At 39.5% G+C, this 20,699-nt stretch overlaps 1 protein-coding gene across 1 annotated transcript in view; it reads right to left on the reverse strand.

Annotated features, from left to right (window-relative positions):
- The window catches only part of ADSS1 (adenylosuccinate synthase 1), an 83,211-nt gene that overhangs the window by 8,790 nt on the left and 53,722 nt on the right, over nt 1–20,699 (reverse strand). The window contains exons 6-11 of the mRNA XM_001366493.3: nt 13,695–13,802; nt 13,383–13,464; nt 12,460–12,586; nt 9,705–9,859; nt 6,092–6,216; nt 2,665–2,762 (exon numbers count right to left, since the gene is read on the reverse strand). Of these exons, the coding sequence (XP_001366530.1) occupies nt 2,665–2,762; nt 6,092–6,216; nt 9,705–9,859; nt 12,460–12,586; nt 13,383–13,464; nt 13,695–13,802 (695 nt within the window). The remainder of the gene's footprint in view (nt 1–2,664; nt 2,763–6,091; nt 6,217–9,704; nt 9,860–12,459; nt 12,587–13,382; nt 13,465–13,694; nt 13,803–20,699) is intronic.

Consider the following 20,699-nt stretch of genomic DNA (forward strand, 5'->3'; position numbering starts at 1 on the left):
GGGGTAAGACATAAATACTGGAATATAAGGAGAGGCACTGTGGTCTAATGGTTAGAGTCTACTTTGGAGTTGGGAAGTTCCGAGTTCAAGTACTGCTTCTAACATATATTGAACAGGTGACCTTGGATGAATCTTTTAACCTCAGTGTCCTAATCAATTCTCTAAGACTCTAAGTTAGAGAGAAGGTGCCTTTTAGCATTAATAAAGGGGTGTTTCCTCACTGGGACTTTCCCCAAAATAATGAAATCATATTCATATATATACATAAATATATACACTATATATTATTGCATGCAACCATGTGTGAGAAGCACAAAGGACCACCCTATGGGAATGTAGGATAGTTATGGCAAAGAAAAGCAAAGAGGGGATAGCATTTGACCTATCTTTAAAGCAAAGCTAGGAATATAATAGTGGAAAGCAAAGGCAGGTGGAATGTCCAAGTCATATTCAGGAGTCATTGAATGGTGCTAGAACTTAAATTCTGTGGAGTAGAATATGAGAGAAAAGGCTGGAAGTCCCCATGACCTCAGATTGTGGAGAACCTTGAATACCCCACAAATAAACTTTAACTTTGAAGTGAGCAATAGAGAAACATGGACATTTTTTTTAGTAGAAAGACAGACAAAGCCCTATCTGCTGAGTTGTGGTCAGTGTTATTATATATATATATATATATATATATATATATATATATGTATATGCATAAGGATGATGACGCTGATTTTTCTTTTGATCCTGTACTGATAGGTTCCCATTAACAATGTTCAGACAACCTTTAGGATCATTTCTCTAATGTCCTTATCAGGGGATCCTATGTTTGGGTGTTGTGTTCCAGGGTTACCTGGTTGCAGACTTGTCCCATTTGTTTTCTCTCTGAAAGAGAAAGGTTCTGAACCCTGTCATGCTGTTGGGACTTGTGTTTCCTTATCTGCCAAATGATATATGTTGTCTCTCCTGTAGGAATGCTGTATGTATTATTACTAATTGTGTGACCATGGGTGACTCATCCAACTTCTCTGAGTCTTAATTTATTCATCTGTTAAACTAACAGCTGTACAGCCTTCTCTTACCCAAGGTTGTTTTGAAGAAAGTGTTACATGAACCATAAAATGCTCTGGAAATGTAAGATATTATCATTATGGTGTCATTTTTTATACAGTGTAGCAGAATGGCCCAGTAGATAGAGCACTGGACTTCTAGGAAGGCAGACCTAGGTTTAAATTTCACCTTTGATACTTGCTGTGTGATTCTGGGTAAGTCACTTGATATCTATTGCCTTAGGCAACATCTTAGAATTTATCTACAAACTCATAGACCAGTTATGATCTGTATTCATATATTCTTCTGGTATTACTTAATTCAGTCATCCTCTCTAACTGTTTCCTTATTCTTCCAAAAGGCAATGGATGTTAAAGATAATAACCAGGATGAATTTCCTGTTTCTCATGAGGCCCAGGAAGTAGCCTTCCATTTAAAAATCAAAGCAGCTCAGGTTACAGAACGAATGCGCTCAGAACAAGAACCCAGATGAGGCTGGCAGTAGGGATGGACATGGGGCTGGAGGCAGGGACCAGTGTAAGTTTTCTCTCTCCAAGTAGTTTCTATTCTGAGTTCAGTTGCAAAGGTGTGTGTGTGTGTGTGTGTGTGTGTGTGTGTGTGTGTGTGTAAGGTGAGACAAAGCAAAAATAGGACAATGAGGAAAAAATAGCATCATGATAAAATTTAGACTTGGGGGGGGGTCAAAGCCAGGAGTGATCTTAGAGATCATCTAGTCCAATGTCTTCATTGGATAGAGGAAAACTGAGGCCCAGACATAGAAGTGCATTCAGTAAGTTAGTGGTAGACAGACTTTCCATTGCCTTATCCTGCTTCTTAATTTTAAACCAAGGATAGTTGTGTGTCAAAAAAAAAAAAAGAATGGAACCTCTCCATTTTGGTAAGATTTTAAGTTATTCACTGAAAAACTCATTATGATATGAAATGATTTATAATATCTGTTACTTTCCAAAGGGCATTCATATGCATTTATTTTTTTCAGTACCCACTGCAATTTCATTTTCTCTCTCCCAGGGCCCAATATAGTGACTTGCACATAACAAATGTATAGCAAGTATTTAATGAATGACTGATGAATGAATACGATAGAGAGAGAATAATGTATTATCCCTTTTGTCAGAGATTTCTGAGGTTCAGAAGGGTCCAGTGTCACAAAACTAGAAAGAAGAAGCAAATATGATTTACAGAGGAGAAAAAGGTCTCATAGAAATGAAATGACATAAGAGGTCACAGAGAAGAAATTACACACTGAGACTTTAAACTCTGGTCCCCTGATTCCTGGTCCAGTGTATTTCCCACTATATTCAGTTGCCTAAATGACCAGACTATGGCTGTAGGAGGATCTATCTGATCATGGTCCTATTTATTATTTTGCATGGCAATGGATCATTGCCCTACTGTGTCTCAGTGGCTCATAATGAGAGTAGAGTAATCAGAATCTTTGTGTCAAATTTCAGAAAGATGAAAGGAATGGGAAAAGATGCCTCTCTAAAGAACCCTTAATGAGAGTGTGCTCCCTAAACTCTTAAATTCCAACAAAGGCAGTAGGAAAGATGGAGTACATTTTTTGGGAAGGAGAGATGAATAGAAAATATTCTAGCTTACCTGGGAAGTATGGAATTCTTTTTCCATTTAGCTTGTATGAAACCCCAATTTTAATCTCATCTAAGGCATCCAGGATATCCAGTTTGGTTAATGCCAGTCTATTCAAAACCAAAGTATTTCAGACAATGACATATATTCAAACAGTACAATATTATGTACATATCGTTTTAAAATGAACGAAGCAATGTCCCATAACAACTCTAAAATAATTTTAAAAGGGATCCTCATTTTTCAGATTAAGAAAGTAAGGCTCAGAAAAGGACATCTCGTCTGTTGTCTTGTTTTCCAATTTCATTTTTCAAAAGTATAAATACTGTTTTCCCATCATGGCTATGAATACCACCTGTGTGTGGGCCAGGGACAATGGCATGACTTTGTCTCCTCCATTGCATGTAGTACTGTGCTGTACATAAAGAAATGCTTGATAATATTTATAGAATGTTTCTCAAATTCAATTTACCATTGAAAATTGGAAGATTGAAATCTGTTGATTATACATGTTCTTGAAGGGGAATGGGGACTTGGATATTCTGGGCAAAAAGGAGATTTAGAGAAATTGCACAATATGGAAATTCAACTAATTTTAATACTAAAAACTTTTACATTTAGATATTTTTCACATATGTTGTACTAGTAATATATATAATTGTACTAATAATTTTCATACATATAATTAATAGTTAACATTTTAGAGGACAATATAGTGCTGATGTTGGAAATATTAACATGTTTTACCCAGCCTGTGCAGGGGAATGAATAGCATTCTGTAGAACACTTTGAGAATGCTGATAGAGATGGCTGAATAAATGAAAGAAGTTAATCTAATCCTAGCACTTATCTTTCTACCCAAAGAATATTATCCTCAGATAATTATCCTGTGGGGAAGCACAATATGTTGGAAAGAGCACTGTAAAATCAGAAGTCCCTAGTTTAAGTCCTGATTCTATGACTTATGAGTTGTGTTATAGTTGACAGATTCACTCAATGGACAGAAGCATACCTATCAAAGAAAAACAACACTGGCATGAGAACACTGTTTAAAGAAAGAGTTCCTAGATACTGCATTCCAGATGCCATTGACTCAGACAGGGGAAGTCACTTTACATCTAGCATTCTACATCAAGATTTTAAGTCTCTGGGAGTAAAGGGAAATTTCCATAATGCCAAAGACCAGAAAGCTTAGGACAGGAGGAAAGAATGAATAAGGAGTTAAAAACCACAATAGCTAAACTCTGTACCCAAACTCATCTTAAATGGACAGGGGTTCTTCCACTTGCACTGTTTCATCTGAGAACAAAACCCAGAGGAGACTTATACATTTCTCCATATGAGATACTTTATGGACAACCAGTAGGAAAGGACCACTAAACCATCTTATGTTTCCATGCTGGGAGGGGAATGACACCACGCTCAGAGTAACCTTTGGCAAATTACTCTCTAAAGCTTAATTTCACCATCTGTAAAATGGGAATAATTATAAGAATAGATGAACTACCTACCTCTTAGGTGTTTTGTGAGGAAAATGATTTGTAAACCTTAAAGCTTTTAATAGACAGGAGATTGTTACTATTATTACCTTTTCCTAAGGGTAGTAATCACCTCTCATTAATTCACTCCAATGGATGTAAGAACATGAATAGAACAGTGGGTAATTTAAAAAAGAGAACAATTACATCTAATTTTATAATACCTTACTTGGCTATTTTTTGGCTTCACATTCATCTTTCCAATTATGTTTGACTTAAGCCAAGAATTAGTGTATGTTAGTTAGAATTTTTGAATTGCAGGTGGCAGGGATAAAGACAAGCTTTGAATTTAAAGTGATTCTTAAGTAATGTATATTGAAGGGAAGGTGCAAGGAAGAAACATTTATTAAACACTTATATATGCTAAGCACTTTAAAATATTATCTCATTTGATCTTCACAATAACTATAAGAGATAGGTGTTATTCTTATCTCCATTTTTACAGTTGAGTATCTGAGGCAGATGGAAATTAAGTGACTGGCCCAGAATCACACAACTAGGAGATGTCTGAGGCTTGATATGAATTCAGATGTTCCAAACTCCAGGCTCAGCACAATTGCCATTGCATTTCCTATCTCTGTGAGTATTCACTATTTTTGGAGAATTGAGTGCCTTGTTTTTTCTTCTGGTTGCCTTTGACTGCAAGGATCAAAGAGAAGATCCTCTATTTGTTCTTTAAAACTCTTCACAGGGGGAAGGTAGGTGACTCAGTGGATTGAGAGCCAGGTCTAGAGATGGGAGGTCCTGGGTTTAGATCTAGCCTCAGATACTTCCTAACTGTGTGACCCTGGGCAACTCACCTAACCTCCCCTCCATTGCCTAGCCCTTATCTCTCTTCTGCCTTGGACCCAGTACAAAGTATTGATTCTATGATGGAAATTAGGGTTAAAAAAAAAAAACAACTACCCCAACCTCTTCACAATCTGTTTCTTCCTATCTTTCTAGAATTCTTACTTTTGACCCTTTTCCATATATTCTGCAATCCAGTTATGACAGTCTACTTGCTGTTTCTTGAACAAGACATTCTATCTCCCACCTGAGCTTTTCCTCCAGCCTAGAATAATATCCTTCCTGACTTCTCTGGCTTCCTTCAAAGCTCAACTGGGAGACCACCTTGTGAGAGAGGCCTTTCCTGGTCCGCCCCCTCCCAGATGCTGGTGTCTTCCTTCTGAGATTACCTTCCCTTTTCATTATGTACATGTATGTATATATGTGGGCAGCTTGGTAGTGCAAAGAATAGATCATTGGGCGTGGAATTAGGAAAATTTATCTTCATGAGTTCAAATTTGTTCTCAGACACTTACTAGCTGTGTGACTTTGGGCAAGTCACTTAACTCTGTTTACCTCTGTTCCTCATCTGTAAAATGAGTTGGAGGAGGAAATAGCAAACCATTCCAATATCTTTGCCAAGAAAACCCCAAATGGGACCACTAGGAGTTGGCCATGACTGAAGCAACTCAAAAACAAAATGTATATATGTATGTCTTTTATTTGCAGTTTTCTTTTGCATGTTGACTTTCCCATTAAAATGAGAACTCTCTTATTAATTAATTAATTAATTAATTTGTCTATATCTATTTTTTATTTGTTTATTCATTCATTCATTTATTCATTCATTAATCTATCTATCTATCTATCTATCTATCTATCTATCTATCTATCTATCTATCTATCTATCTATCTCTATTATCCCTGGCCCTTAGCAGAGTACCTTAGCAGAGTAAGATCAGTTTCAGGAACTGCTTAATAAATATTTGTTGACTGACTTCCCTGTGCCTCAGACTGTAAAGTTCCAGGTGGCAGGGCCCGTGATTATTCTGCCACACTGAGTCTTCCTCTCAGTGTGACCAAGTATAGTACTGAACAAGTAGTAGCTGTTTATCAGATGAACAAGTACTTACGCAGTAAATCCATTGATCATGTGTGCGTATCTCAAAATCATAAGGTCTAACCAGCCACAGCGCCGCTTTCTGCCCGTGGTCACCCCCCACTCATGGCCTCGGTTTTGTAACAGGTCTCCAATTTCCTGTACAAAAGGAAAGGGGATTTAATGAAGCCTATTTATGTTTATGCCTTTGTTTTTCCATTCTGCCTAGCTAAAAAGCACCGGCCCTTTAAGTTCTGGCTCAGGTTTTACTTTTTTTTTTTCATGAAAACTCCTCTGGCTAGTTCATTCCAACTTTATCCCTTTGTTTTCTGGCTCTAGACTGGGAAACCTGTAAGTTTACCATGTAATTAAAAAAAACCTTTAAATGTTAGCGCTGGAAAAAATTTTCAAGACATTCCAGTGCCTGAACTGCTATATTCAAAATGATGCCATAGTAAGATCAGTTTCAGGAACTGGATACATTCAGCTTGATGAAGAAAAGACTTAAAATAATATACCCAAAAGAGGAATTTGATTTGTTCTGTTCACCCCCAAAGGACAGAAGAATATACACAGAGGTCTATTTCAGCTTGATAGGAAAGATAAACTTTTAAATAATTGGAGCTGTCCAATTTAACTGAGGTACCATACTAGGGAGTAGTTTTGCATTACTGAAGCTTCTCAGAAGGAAGCAGGTGACCACGTGACTGGGATGTTGTAGGAGGTATTCTTCCTAGGATGTGGGTTGGGTCCCTTCCAGTGCTGAAATCTTATAGTTTTAAGCTCCCAGCCAAAGTTCACAAAGCAAGTTAATGGCAGAGTGGGGAGGGGGGTTAGATTTCTTTCCAGGCTTGAGTTCTTCCCATAGCACCATAATTATATTCTTGTTGGTACTGTTTACTCTTTTACATTTATGAGTTTATTTCAAAACTATGAGATCCCAGAGGGCAGGGATGATGCTTTTGCCTCTCTCCCCACCTGAGGGATGGCAAGATAAAACATTTAGGGTGTTGCTGCCCTTATTCCTTTTTCCAATTGTGGGATGTTAGAGTCCCTGTCAAGGCTGATAGGGTCTTCTTAACTAGAATATATTCTAATAACAACAATGGACATTTCTGTGGCTTTTTTTAATTTGCAAAGTGTTTTTGTTTTTCACTATTACACTGGGAAACAGTTAGTACAAATGTTATTACCTTCATTTTATAGAGGAAGAAACAGGTGGAGAGGAAATGGCTTATTTACAAGTCTTCTTGGATCCCTTCCATTGTATTAGAATGCTTCCCTCCTTGACATTTATACAATAGCCTACACTAGGAAGTAAATCACACACTCATAGAATTTAATACACATAAGTGTTATTTATTTTAAGTGTTCTTTAATTTAAATGTTACCTATTATTCCATATTCTAAGTTCAAAAGTCCTTTCCAGCTCAGACAATTTATGTTGTGAGTTCTAAGGTCCCTTGCAGAACTTATATTCTGTGTTCTGTGCCTAAATTAATCTTCTTTATGGCAGGTTTGACTGCCTGGGGTACAGCGTGTCTTCTGTCATTTAGAGAATTGAACCTCTGCGCTATTTAAAAAAGTTTGAGTCTTTGCTCTGACACAAATTTTATATATTCCCTTAGGCAAATTCCTGTAGCTCTCTGGGCTTCTTTGGGTTTCCCACTTTCCAATTCCCAAAATGTAGGTCCCAAAATGATCTCTAAAGTCCCTTCTAGCTCTGACATTCTGTGTTCTAGATTCTATGAAGACTTCCAACTCTGACACTGGATGCTCTATCTTATTCCAGGGAACTTTCCAATTCTGACATTCTATGTTGAGAGATAACATGAAGTAAGGGATAGACTGCTTAGACTTGGTTGGAGTCAGGAAGACCAAGGATGAAATCTTGTCTCACATAGTTGCATATGTGACTCTGGGCAAATCACTTACCCTCCCTCCCTGAGACTCAGCTTCCTTATCTGTAAAATGAAAGGGGTTGAACTTGAAGACCTCTAAGGTCCTTTCCAGCTCTAAATCTGTGATCCCCATAGGCTCCCCCCCCTTTTTTGTTGGAGGTCCTCCTGGCTCTAACATGTCACAATTCTGAAATTTTAGTCCATTAGAATAATTGTTGCTAATGCTTTGTCTTGTATTTGGGAAAGAAGGAAGGAAAGAAGTATATGTTATTTATTTTTATTTTTAAGAAACTCCTTAACTGTGTATTGGTTCCAAGTCAGAAGAGCAGTAAAGGATAGGGATGGGAGTTAAGTGACTTGCTCAGAATCACACAGCTAGGAAGTGCCTGATGTCATATTTGAAACTCCTGTTTCTAGGCCTAGCTCATGGCCCACTGAGCCATCTAGCTGTGCCCTGAAATAAGCATTTATTAATCTCCTACTATGTGCCAGGCACTGTGCTACGCACAACAATAATAATAGCTAGCATTTTTATGGCATCTATAATGTACTATATACTATGTTAAATTGTTTTAAAGATATTATCTCATTTGAAACTCATAACAACCCTGTGAAGTATATGCTATTATAATCCAATTTTACAAATGAGGAAACTGAGGCTAGCAGAGATTAAAGAGACTTGCCCAGGATTATGGAATTAGTAAATGCTCAAGGTGGATTTGAATTCAAGTTTGTCCTGACCCTAGGCTTAACTCTGTCCTATACCTCAGAGCTATTGGAAGATCTTAACTCAGTCAAAGATTTGCTCATCATATAGACAAGTTTTCTAGTTTTTGTCCTAGTTCCAGCATTCCTATTACAGATAAAGTCCCATAGATGTAGAATCAAAGAATGTTTGGACTGGAAAGGACTTTGGAGTCTATCGGGCCTGACTCCCTCATTTCACCACTGAAGAAACAGATCCTGAGAGGCTGTGAGTCTTTCCTAGGACTATTAGGATAATAAGTTGCAGAGTTCAGATTAGAAGGGAGGTGTCTTGGCTCTAAGTCCTGGGCTTTTTCTATTCTATTATACTTTCTTCTGTTTTTGACTTTGTTTGGGACATGTAAGTCAAGTCACTCGTTAGGTCTTTAGTGTGCTGTGTCTATGTTTTAGACTTCTTTTGTAAGATAATTCAAATAATCCAATGTTTCTCCTACTTAGAGGATTTCCATTTTTTAAAAAGCATGTTTTTTCTCTTGGGTCCTTAACAAACTTTTTTTTATCTCTTTGGGGTACAAACCCAGCAGTGGTATTGCTGAGTCAAAGGGCATACATTCTTTTGGCACTGGGCACAATTCCAAATTGCTTTCCAGAATGGTTGGATCAGTTCACAATTCCACCAGCAAATAAAAGTGTCCTAATTTTGCCTCATCCCCTCCAATATTTATTTTCCTTTACTATCATATTGGTCAATCTGCTAGGTGTGAAGTGGTACCTCAGAGTTTTTTAAATTTGCATTTATCTAATCAAGAGGGTCTCTTGGGTGCTTAAAATAGCCCTGTGGGATGGAAGTGGGGGCTGAGATATCCCACTTTATAGATGAGAAAATTGGGAAGTGATATTCTGATTAGAATCAGTACTTGTTCTACTTACTACTTGTCTGATTTAAGGAAATTTCTCTGGGTTTCATCAGGCTACCATAGGACTAAATGATCTCTAAGGTCCTGGTATAAGATGAGCTGATGGTTTGATTGGCAGACTTACGTTGATTTGTTCAGTAGGAAAGGCACCAATTCCCACGCGGGTGGTATAGGCCTTAACCACGCCAAACACCTCTCCCACATTCTGTGGCGGGATCCCCAACCCTGTGCACACTCCCCCAACGGTGCAATTAGATGAGGTCACAAAGGGGTAAGTGCCTGGAAGAGACAAGAGATTTGAACCAATAACATTTGACATGTCCCTATTTTCCCCAGGAAATTAGAAGAAAAGCTATGGTGAATCTGGACAGTATACTAAAAAGTAGAGACATCGTTGCTGACAAATGTCTATATGGTAAAAACTATGGCTTTTCTAATTGCAATATATGGCTGCGAAAGTTGGACCATAGGGAAATTTGAGCACTGCAGAATTGACATTTTCAAATTGTGGTGCTGGAGAAGACTTTTGGAAGTCCCTTAGACAATAAGGCGGTCAGATCAGTCAATATTTGAAGAAATTAATTCACACTATTCATTGAAAGGACAAAAACTGAAGCTGAAGCTTAAATACTCTGACTACATAAGAAGACAGGATTCACTGGAAAAGACCCTTATGCTGGGAAAGATGGAAGACAAAAGGAGAAGGGGATGGATGGAAGAGGATGAGAGGATAGATTGTGTCATGGAAGCAAGAAACATGAGCTTGGACAGATTTTGGAAGATAGTGGATGATAGAAGTGCCTGGTGTGCTCTGGCCCATGGGGTCACAAAGACTAAACAACAACCATGACATTCCCCCCAACCTCTTTTCTTTATATCCTGCACACATTATTCACATGCTTTTAGCAGTAGGTAGTAGAAAGCTCAGGCGACCTGGACTTCCCTAATGAAGCTCTTTGATAAATAAGCTAAAAGAATGATCTATGAAATACAGCATTGTTTTAGAGACAAGTCTTGGATCTTCCAGTGAGGCTTGGTTTTTGACTCTCTGATAGTGCCATTTCCATGGTTGGGTATTGGTTACGATGGTGGTCAATGCTATCATCTGAATTACAGCAAATAAGGAATGTTCCTTATATCTTCTGTATACTTGTCTCCCTAGAATGACATTATAACACACTTACATTATCTCACATAGGAACGGGCACATAGTAGGTGTTTAGTAAATATTTGAGGGAGAGAGGGCTGACTAGGAAAAAGGAACATAGTAAGTGTGAAAAGCACTTGCATTAGAGACAGATGATCTGATCTGTTACTCACTGTTTACATAACTTTTGTTGTCACTTATCCTCTCTATAAAATGAGGGGGTTGAACTAGTTAAACTTCTAAAACTCTTACCCTTCCTCACTTGAAGTCCTGTGCCTTTGGGACCAGTCTGTGTTAGTGCCTATGGTGTGTAGCATTCTGTGTTGAAGATACCAATATATAATGATATATGAAAAGTTTATTAAATAATTTAAAAACCAATGGCAACATATGGTTTGAGTGGTTATAGATGATCAGGAGAGAGCAAGGAAAGTTTTGTAAAGAAATGGCCTTTAAAGTATGAATAGGCATCACATGGGCAAAAAGAATGAAGGAGAGAATATTCCAGCATTGATCCACAATATTTAACTATTAGTGCATGAGAGAGATGCAAAGAAAGTGCTCAGTAATTTTGGAGGGAGGTAGATGATTATACTGGCAGGTTAGAAAGTTAAAAGTGCTAAATCAAAGCCAAGTATCATTCAGTCCAATCCTCTCATTTTGTTCCTATAGGAGACAAGGAATGAACATTCCAGCTTTCCCTTGGCTACATCTATCCTGAGTTCCTCTATACCATGAGAACCTTCAGAGAGCCTTGCACAACTCTAGGGCTCCCCCATCACTTTTATCCTATCAGTCCATGACTGTGTAAAATCAGCATCACCTGTGCTTCTGTTCACCCCCATTTGATAACCCCATCCCTTTCTCTAGTCTAGCTTTCTCTTTCTCTCTCTCTTTCTCTCTCTTTCTCTCTCTTTCTCTCTCTTTCTTTCTTTCTTTCTTTCTTTCTTTCTTTCTTTCTTTCTTTCTTTCTTTCTTTCTTTCTTTCTTTCTTTCTTTCTTTCTTTCTTTCTTTCTTTCTTTCTTTCTTTCTTTCTTTCTTTCTTTCTTTCTTTCTTTCTTTCTCTCTCTCTCTCTCTCTCTCTCTCTCTCTTTCTTTCTTTCTTTCTTTCTTTCTTTCTTTCTTTCTTTCTTTCTTTCTCTTTCTTTCTTTGTTCTTCCTTTCTTCCTTCCTCTCTCCTTCTCCCTTTCTCTCTCCCTCCCTCCCCCTCTCCTTTCCTCTTCTCTCTCCCTCCCTCTCTCTCTCTCTCTCTCTCTCTCTCTCTCTCTCTCTCTCTCTCTCTCTCTCTCTCTCTCTCTCTCTCTCTCTCTCTCTCTCTCTCTCTCTCCCCCCCCCTCACTGTGACCCTGGCCAAGTAATTTTATCCCAATTGCTTGCTCTTTTGCTTTGGAACTGATCATTAGTATTGATTCTTCTTCTTCTTCCTCCTCTTTTTTTTTTTTAGCCTTTACCTGGCACCTTGGAATTGATAACTAAGTTTTTGTTCCAACACAGAAGAGTAGCAAGCTAGGCAATTGGGGTTAAGTGACTCAATCAGGGTCACACAGTTGAGAAGTATCTGAGGCCAAATTTGAACACACAACCTTCCATCTCCTGGCTTGGCTACCTATCTAGAACCACCTAACTACTCTAGCACTTTCCAAATCATGCCATACAGTTAGGTAACTAACTGTTCCCCAGATACCAGCCATTACCCTGGAATTGAGCTGGCCCCACTGGGCATTAACTTACCAAAGTCAATATCAAGGAGAGCTGCATTGGCACCCTCCACAAGAATCTTCTTTGGAGGGCCATGGAGAGCTTCATATATAAAATATACTCCATCTTGTACCATGGGTCTGATTCTTTCAGCTAAGACCTGCAGGTATCAGTAGAAATGGAGATCATGAGCAATGAGAGAAAAGGGTTCTTTCTCTGTGCCTCTCACCTCCCTCCCCATATAGCTATGGCCTTCAGAACTCAAAACCACTTTCTTCCACTAGAAATATAGAGAAGCCTTGACTCTAGACCTTATTGGGAGGGCATCATTGGCACATGTTACCATGTTTATTTCTATGCTGTCTTAGGATCTTACAATTTAGAACTGGAAAGGACTTAGAGAGACCACTGAATTCAAAACTCTTCTTTTTATAGAACAGGAAATAAGAGGCTGATGGATAAGAGAGTTGTTTGAGGTCACACAGGTAATGAGTCAATTTTTTGATCAGGTCTTCTGATACTAAGTACAACCTATTTGCTACATATGGTTTTGATGAAGTCACTTCTGTTTTCTGGGCCTCAGTTTCCATACCTGTAATATGATGAGGTTGAACTAGATCAGGTGTTTCAAACCTCTGTGTGTGAGTGTGTGTGTGTGTGTGTGTGTGTGTGTGTGTGTGTGTGTCTGTGTTGGACCCCTTTGTCAATTTGGTGAAGCCCATAGACCCTTTTTTAGAATGTTAACTTTATATGCACAAGATAAAATACATAGGATTATAAAGAAAACTAATTATGTTCAAATACCATTATCAAAATATTTAAAAAACAAATTCATAGATGCCAGGCAAAGAATTGTTGGGCTAGGTGATTGCTAAGATCTCTTCAAGCTTTGAATTCTATGACACTTACTCCCACTTTGCTGTCACTTTTAAGTAGCCCAGGCAGAGCATCTGTACCTTGAGTTTTTTGAGCTGTCCATCGGTATCCACTTCCAAAGTAGGAAACATTGATTGGTACTGATAGGCCAGATTTTTGAACCTATAAAACAACAGACAAATTGGTCTTTTCCTCAGGTTGGATTCCAGATGTAGCCAGATGTACCAGATGTACCCAGGAGCAGCCCTTGAATTCCCCATAGCCTGGATCTTAGATGAGCTGCTAATCCTACGTGGGTCCATTCTTTCTCCTATCCCTGGCTTTGGGGCAGACTCAGGCGAATACTATGCTTCACTTTCTGTCTCCCATAGGAATCACTGAAAGGTCCATACCTTGCAGAAAATTCATCAAAATCTGAAAGGAGGTCACAAATGCGAAGTCCTGTCCGGGCAGCTTTTGAAGAATATGTTGGTCCAATTCCTTTCTTTGTGGTACCAATACTGAAACAAAGAGAGATCAGACCAAAGATATAACTTAAGTATGATATCCTGCTTGAACGACTATGGGCTGGAATATTGCTCCCTCTCTCCCCCCAGGGAAGTCTCTCTTCCTGTGGGTAGTCCTTGTTCAACTCTCATTTTTGGACCCCAATTGGTCAATCATTTCTTACCTCCTGGCATGCTATGCAATATGGAGGGCATATTTAAAAATGCCATATGTCTTTGAACAAGTTACATCTGCTGTTTAAGCCTTAGTTTCTCTATCTGTAAAAGAAGATTTGACTAAATGGTCTCTCACGGTCCTTGGAGCTGTAAGAGTCTAGGATTCTGGGAAATATAGAATGATTCGATAAATTGAAAATCTATGTCCCTACTTATTTTAGTGTTTAATGATTTGAAGTCAGTTATCCAGTGAGTGATTTATTCAGTGTAACCAATCAATGAGTAAACAAATAAGCCAAGATCAGCTGCTTCTACTCTGCAGGAGTATATTGGGGGAGATAGCAAAGGAACAGATCTGAGCCTTGTCCTTGGGGAGCTTACAGGCTTTTGGAGGGATGAGGAGAAGGCATGAAAATGTAAATAACAATATAAAACAGCATATACTAACTTCCAAATCAGGAGTAAAGAGCTGTAGGGGTTCGAGGGAGAGGGGGAGGTTTGTGGGTTAGGGTGGTGAGGGACGTCCTTCTAAAGGAGGCAGGATTCAAACCTGAGCTTGACTATGAACTATTTAGTTCATAAGGATCTAGTCTAAACCCCTCATTTTACAGATGGGGGAACTGAAGTTGGGAAAAGTAAAGTAACTCACCCAAATCTGCATATCTAGTTGGTATTAAAGCAGGCATTTGAAGCTATGGCCCTGAGTCCAACTCCAGTCCTCTTGCCAGAACCTCATAGCAGAAGGACATTATGTGAATAAAGTACCTGTGGTCTGTCCAGAGCAAGGGATCCCTAGAATCCTCCATTTTTGCTGTTTAGGCAGGCCCTGGCTTATTTTGGGACTGGGCCAGAATCACCCCAGATCAGAATCTTTCCAAAAGAATGGTTGTGTTGGTGGAGATGAGCCTTGCCATGTCCTACCAAGGTGAAACACCAGGGGCCTGCACTAGGACTGCCCCACAGAAAAGGACAAAAGAAGGATTGGGGCAGGGAGAGGAGTCAGAGGACCCTCAGTCAAGAACTAGCCGTGGAAGAAGGGGGTGCAGTTCTTTAAGCAGGGGTGGGGCAAAGAGACATGAAGGTGGTTAGGTAGGAAAGCAGGGTGTAAAGGGGGAGGGTTCCTGTTATGTGATCTGGAGGTGGTCTCTGAATCAGGGCCAATTATTGTCTTTGAAGAAAGCAGCTAGGTGGTTCAATGGATAGAGCACAGGACTTGGAACCAGAAGATTCCAATTATCCAGATTTCAGAGGGAGGGAGTTAGCTCACATCTTGGGAACAGAAATGCTTTTGTAGGTCATCAAAGTGTTTTTTGATTGACTTAGCATGAGCTGGGCATTGTAGAATGATCCAATGAATGGAGTCCAGAGAACCCAAATGGGAAAATTCTAGCATGCTGGGAGGAAAGATGATATTCTCCTTCTTGGTGGTGGTGGTGGGGGAGCTACTATATTTGGCTACCCAGGAAAATGGGGCTGAGCCCAGCATACACCTGGATATTTTCAGGTAAAGGCCAATAAGCCTGAGTCTAGGGAGCTTTTCTGTTTATGTACTTGGAATGGTTATTCTGTGACTTATTGTTTCTGAATTTGCATATTTTCTATTTCCTCGTGAATAAATTCTGGAGAGTGCCCTTTTAGGTTTTGAAATATGCAGAGATAAAAAGGAGAGAATGATAGTGATAGGAAGAAAGGAGAAGGTAATTAGGGTTTAGATATGGTATATACTATTTTTGTTTAACTTACCTATGTTTAATTAGTATAAGAACCTTGCAGAGAAGAAACACCAATCTCTCAAAGCAAATCAGAAACTTCTCTGCAATTCATAGTCCTAAAGAATTACCTAGAAGACTAAGAGATTAAGGGACTTGCAGGACATGAACTAGATCCCCCTGACTCTGGGGCCAGCTCTCTAGCACACCAAATAGCCTCACAGGTATTTAGAGTTTCAGGAGAATTTAGAATTAGTTTATCTACTTCTTTCATATTAAAGACAAGTGAATTGAGACCAAGAGAGTTTAAGTAACTTGCCTAAGAGTAGACTAATAAATGGGAGAGCTGGAATTCAAGCCCAGGTCCTCAGATCCCAGATTTAGCTTTCTTGATCTTGAGGCCAGGGAACCAAGTTAGGCTGAGGGATCAGGAAAGTGTGAGTATGTGGGGTCTTGAATTGATATTCAAAAATCAGGGAAGTTTAAGAGAGACAGGTAGACCGAGTGGAAAGAACAGTGGATTTATTGTCGGAGGATTTGAGTTCCAATTCTTTTTTTTTTTTAACCCTTACCTTCTGTCTTGGAATCAATATTGTATAGTGGTTCCAACATAGAAGAGTAGTAAGGGCTAGGCAATGGGGGTTAATTGACTTGCCCAGGGTCAAACATCTGGAAAGTGTCTGAGGCCACATTTGAACCTAGGACCTCCCATCTCTAGGCCTGGCTCTCAATCCACTGAGCTAGCCAGCTGCCCCAGAGTTCCAATTCTGACATTGCTACTGTGAGCTTAGTCAAATCACTTAATAGTTTTTTGAGTGTCAGTTTTCTCATCTCTAAAATGAGGGAATTGGATTAGATTGGATGATGTCAGCTCTAAATCCTAGGAAACTGTTTTCTGTGGCTTGATAATCAAGTCTTTTGTGTGACTAAGTAAGGTGCAAAAAGAGAAAACATTTGGTCAGAAGGTGAGAGATCCAGAGGCAGGTAGGTGCCTCAGTAGACTGAAAGCCTAGTTTAGAGATCCTGAGTTCAAATGTGGCCTTTGACATTTCCTAGCAGTGTGACTCTGGGCAAGTCACTTAATCCCCATTGCCTAGACCTTATCACTCTTCTGCCTTGGAACCAGTATTGATTCTAAGATGGAATGGTTTCCAAAAGATGGATTCTAAAAAAAGAAAAAAGGCAAGTGTCCACTCAACTGACTTCAAGAGAGAATCAGAATCTCAAGAAGGCCCAGAGCCTTCCTTTACAGAAGATCATCTTTCACTTTTCCATTGATCTGGGTTTATCTTTCACTGGCTGGACCAGGATCCCTCTATGGACACAGGGGAGGATCCCTCCCCTCCCCTCCTAAGCTCTCTTGCAATGTTGTTGTTCAATGATTTCAGACATGTCTCAGTCTTCATGACCCCATTTGGGGTTTTCTGTGCAAAAATACTAGAGTGGTTTGCTATTTCCTTCTCCAGCTCATTTTTCAAATGAGGAAACTGAGGCAAACAGGGTTAAGTGACTTACCCAGAGTCAAACAACTATAAGTGTCTGAGGTCAGATTTGAACTCAGAAAGATGAATCTTCCTAACTCCAGGTCTATCTACTGCAACACTATCTGTCTAAAATTCCTGAATCCATTACTTCATTTCTCTCAGTGCAGTTTCCTGTTTTCACATACAAACTTTCCCTCTCAAATTCACTTTTGGTAGCTAGTGGTATAGTGGCTAGAATGCTTGGCTTGGAGTTAGGAAGACCTGATTCCAAATCCAGCCTCAGACATTTAGTAGCTGTGTGACCTTGTGCAGGTCATTTAATCTCTGTTTAACTCAGTTTTCTCAATAGTAAAGTGGAGGCAATAATAGCATTGAAGGGTTGTTGTGAGGATCAGATGAGATAAATATTGGTATATGGAACCTTTGCTAGACTGATCAACTGGTGATCAGAACAGAGACAATTCAGGATCTTGCTCAAAGTTCATTAATTTTTTCTCCTAGAACAAAAACAAAATGAAATATAACTATGTAATTATAATGACCATGTTTCGCCCTGGAGAAGAATTGAGAAAAACTAAACTTCCTCCCCTCTGCAAAGGTGGGGAACTCTGGGAGTAGAATAGTATACATATTGTCAGATAGGATTTGTGTGATGGTTAGTTTTACTGAGCAGTTTTTAAAAAATTTCTTTTTAAATCTTTGTCATAAGAGATGGCTTTCTGAGTATTTTTAGAAATGAAGATGATATAAAAATGAAAGACATCAGTAAAAATAAGGTTAAAACAACCTCTTTGTAATTCCTGATAGAGATTCTCAGACCAGTGCTGCCCTCCTGGTCAGTGTTTCCCAAATTAGTTGGCCATGGTTCACTTTTAGGATTAAACTACATTAATTGACCCATACATTCTAGAATGAAGAGACTAGGATGCTGAAAGACCCCAGGTAATGAGGGAAGGAAATGTTTGGAGCAAAATAGAGGTGTAGCAGGTAACTAAAAGGATATTTACACAAGATTCTCTTCACTGGTTGAGACTTATCACTCATGCCTTGGTGAAAAGTTGGAGTTTCTGAGAGTTTGAAAGAGGAGAATTCCTAGCTTCTGCCTTTGAGAAAGAGAAAACACCTGATTCTGGATTCTCTTTAGATCACTGAAGGGAGAGAAAGAAGATCATGTCCTTATCCTCGACCTTATTACACTGGACATTTTGGCTGCAAAGGAGGCATATATAGATATCTCTAGAGTCTTCTTTCCCTACTCTTCTCCAAAGATAACTTTGATTCCTGCCAAGAGATTGGGGCCAGATGATGCCACTCTTCTCTCCTCAAAGTCAGGAAAGGCCAGGCAAGAATTACATTTATCTGCTCCCTTAAATATTGTTAGTCTAGGAAAAATTATTTTAAAGTCAAGTTAAGGAGCAGCTGGGTGGTTCAGTGGATTGAGAGTCAGGCCTAGAGACAGGAGGTCCTGGGTTCAATTATGGTCTCAGCTACTTCCTATCTGTGTGCCCTTGGGCAAGTCACTTAATTCCTATTGCTTACCCTTGCTGCTCTTCTGCCTTGGAACCAATACACAGTATTGATTCTAAGATGGAAGGTAAGGGTTTAGAAAAAAATTCAAGCTGATTTCCTGATTGCTCTCCTTTAATGGAGAAAGAGTACCCCAAGTTATATATCTAAGACTCGATTCCCTTCTCTCTAAATGCCAATTCTACAATTAACACAAGTATCGAAAGGTAAATAAATCCATTTATCTCCGTTGACAGCAAAACAAAAATGGGAGGTTTAATTAGAAGACTATATACTAGCCCAGTGATGGCAAACCTATGGCATGGGTACCAAAGATGGCATGTAGAGTACTCTCTATGGGAACATGACAAACCCCCCTCCATACCCAGTTCATTACTGGAAAGGCAGAGGGTCTTGGGCAGAGCTGCTCCCCTCCCCAGATGACATTTTTTCATACCCCCACCCAATGGGGCCCAGCAGCCCAATGGGAGCACACAGGAGATAAGGTGGGTGGTTCACAGGCAGCAGAACTGGAGGGAAGTGAAGTGCATCCCCTCCCCCTCTCTACAGTTACTGAGGACATTCCTCACTTCACCCACTTCTCTGCCCAGAAGTGCAATGGGAGCACTTCCTCCCTCCCCTGTGTGGGGTAAGGGGGAACAGAGCATACCCAGCATGTGGTGGGGAGGGGCACAGCATGTGATCTCTGGGAGGGCAGGCACTCAGTTTGGGGGTGGGGGTGGGGCTGGGGCCTGGCCCTCCATCTCTAAAAGGTTTGCCATCACTATATTAGACAATGTGCAGAGTAAATGATATCTTCCATTGGGAGTAAGACAATAGGTCTACCAAGAGAGAAAGACTCAGATCTGTGAGAAAATTCCCTGAAGTCTCTAGTGTAGCAAGCTAAGGATAGAGACATGATTGAGGTCATCAGCTCCTCCATCTATTGGCTTCTTCCCAAAGTCTTTAGGCATCTGAAGAGGCTCCAGAATCAGGTGTCTTCTTTCCTGAAGCTGTAAGTCCATGCTCTCTTCTCTCTTAAGTTCTCATCAGCTCTGCCTCCATAAAAGGACTGAGAACTGAGTGATGCATTTCCACCAATAAATCTTATGCCAATGGCCTTCCAGTCAGCCATTACAGGAAATGAAGCCAATTTTTCAGATGGATTGTCAGACATAGTCATTTTTTCATACATACACACACACACACACAATTTAATATTTGATATTAAGAGAGAAGAAAGGTGCTAACAATAGAATTTCCTGATAGGACATGTTAGCATCATGCAGGGAAAAAAGGAAGGGAAAAGAAAAAACATTTGTATAGAATCTACTATGTGCCAAGTACTTAAAAATATATATCTATATCTAGATATCATTGGATCCTTACAGTAATCCTCCATGGTATTATTAGTATCCTCATCTTCCAGTTGAGGAAACTGAGGCAAACAGAAATTAAATAACTTGACTAGGGTCACATAGCTACTAAGTGTCTGAGGCCAGATTTGAACTTAGATCTTCCTGACTCTAAGCCCATAATTCCATTATGCTATCTAACTCTTTTATGGCATCATTGACTTTGCCCTTTCCTTCCTACATCCAATTGGTTGATATCAGTTCCAAGGAAGAAAAGTGGCAACCAGGGTTAAGTGACTTGCCTGGGATCACACAGCTAGGAAATATCTGAGGCCAGATTTGAACTTAGGATCTTCCATCTCCAGGCCTGACCCTCTCTCCACTGAGCCAACTAGCCACTTCATGCTTAGCACATAGTAAGTGCTTAATAATTGCTTGCCAACTGACCAAATGATTGAAGGAACCTTACAGATCCCTGAATTGTCTTTTCTCCCTTGTTTTACAGATGAGGAATCTGAAGCCAGAGACCTTCAATGACTTTCTTAGAGTCTCACAACTAATAAGTGAGGTGGGATTCAAACCCTCATTTCAAGAACATTTCTTTCTCCACGATGCCAAACCAACTTTCCCCAAATGCAGCAACTTGCCAAATTGAAGAATCACTAACAGAAGGAAGGTATT

This window comes from Monodelphis domestica, chromosome 1, assembly GCF_027887165.1.
Source record: "Monodelphis domestica isolate mMonDom1 chromosome 1, mMonDom1.pri, whole genome shotgun sequence".
NCBI lineage: Eukaryota > Metazoa > Chordata > Mammalia > Didelphimorphia > Didelphidae > Monodelphis > Monodelphis domestica.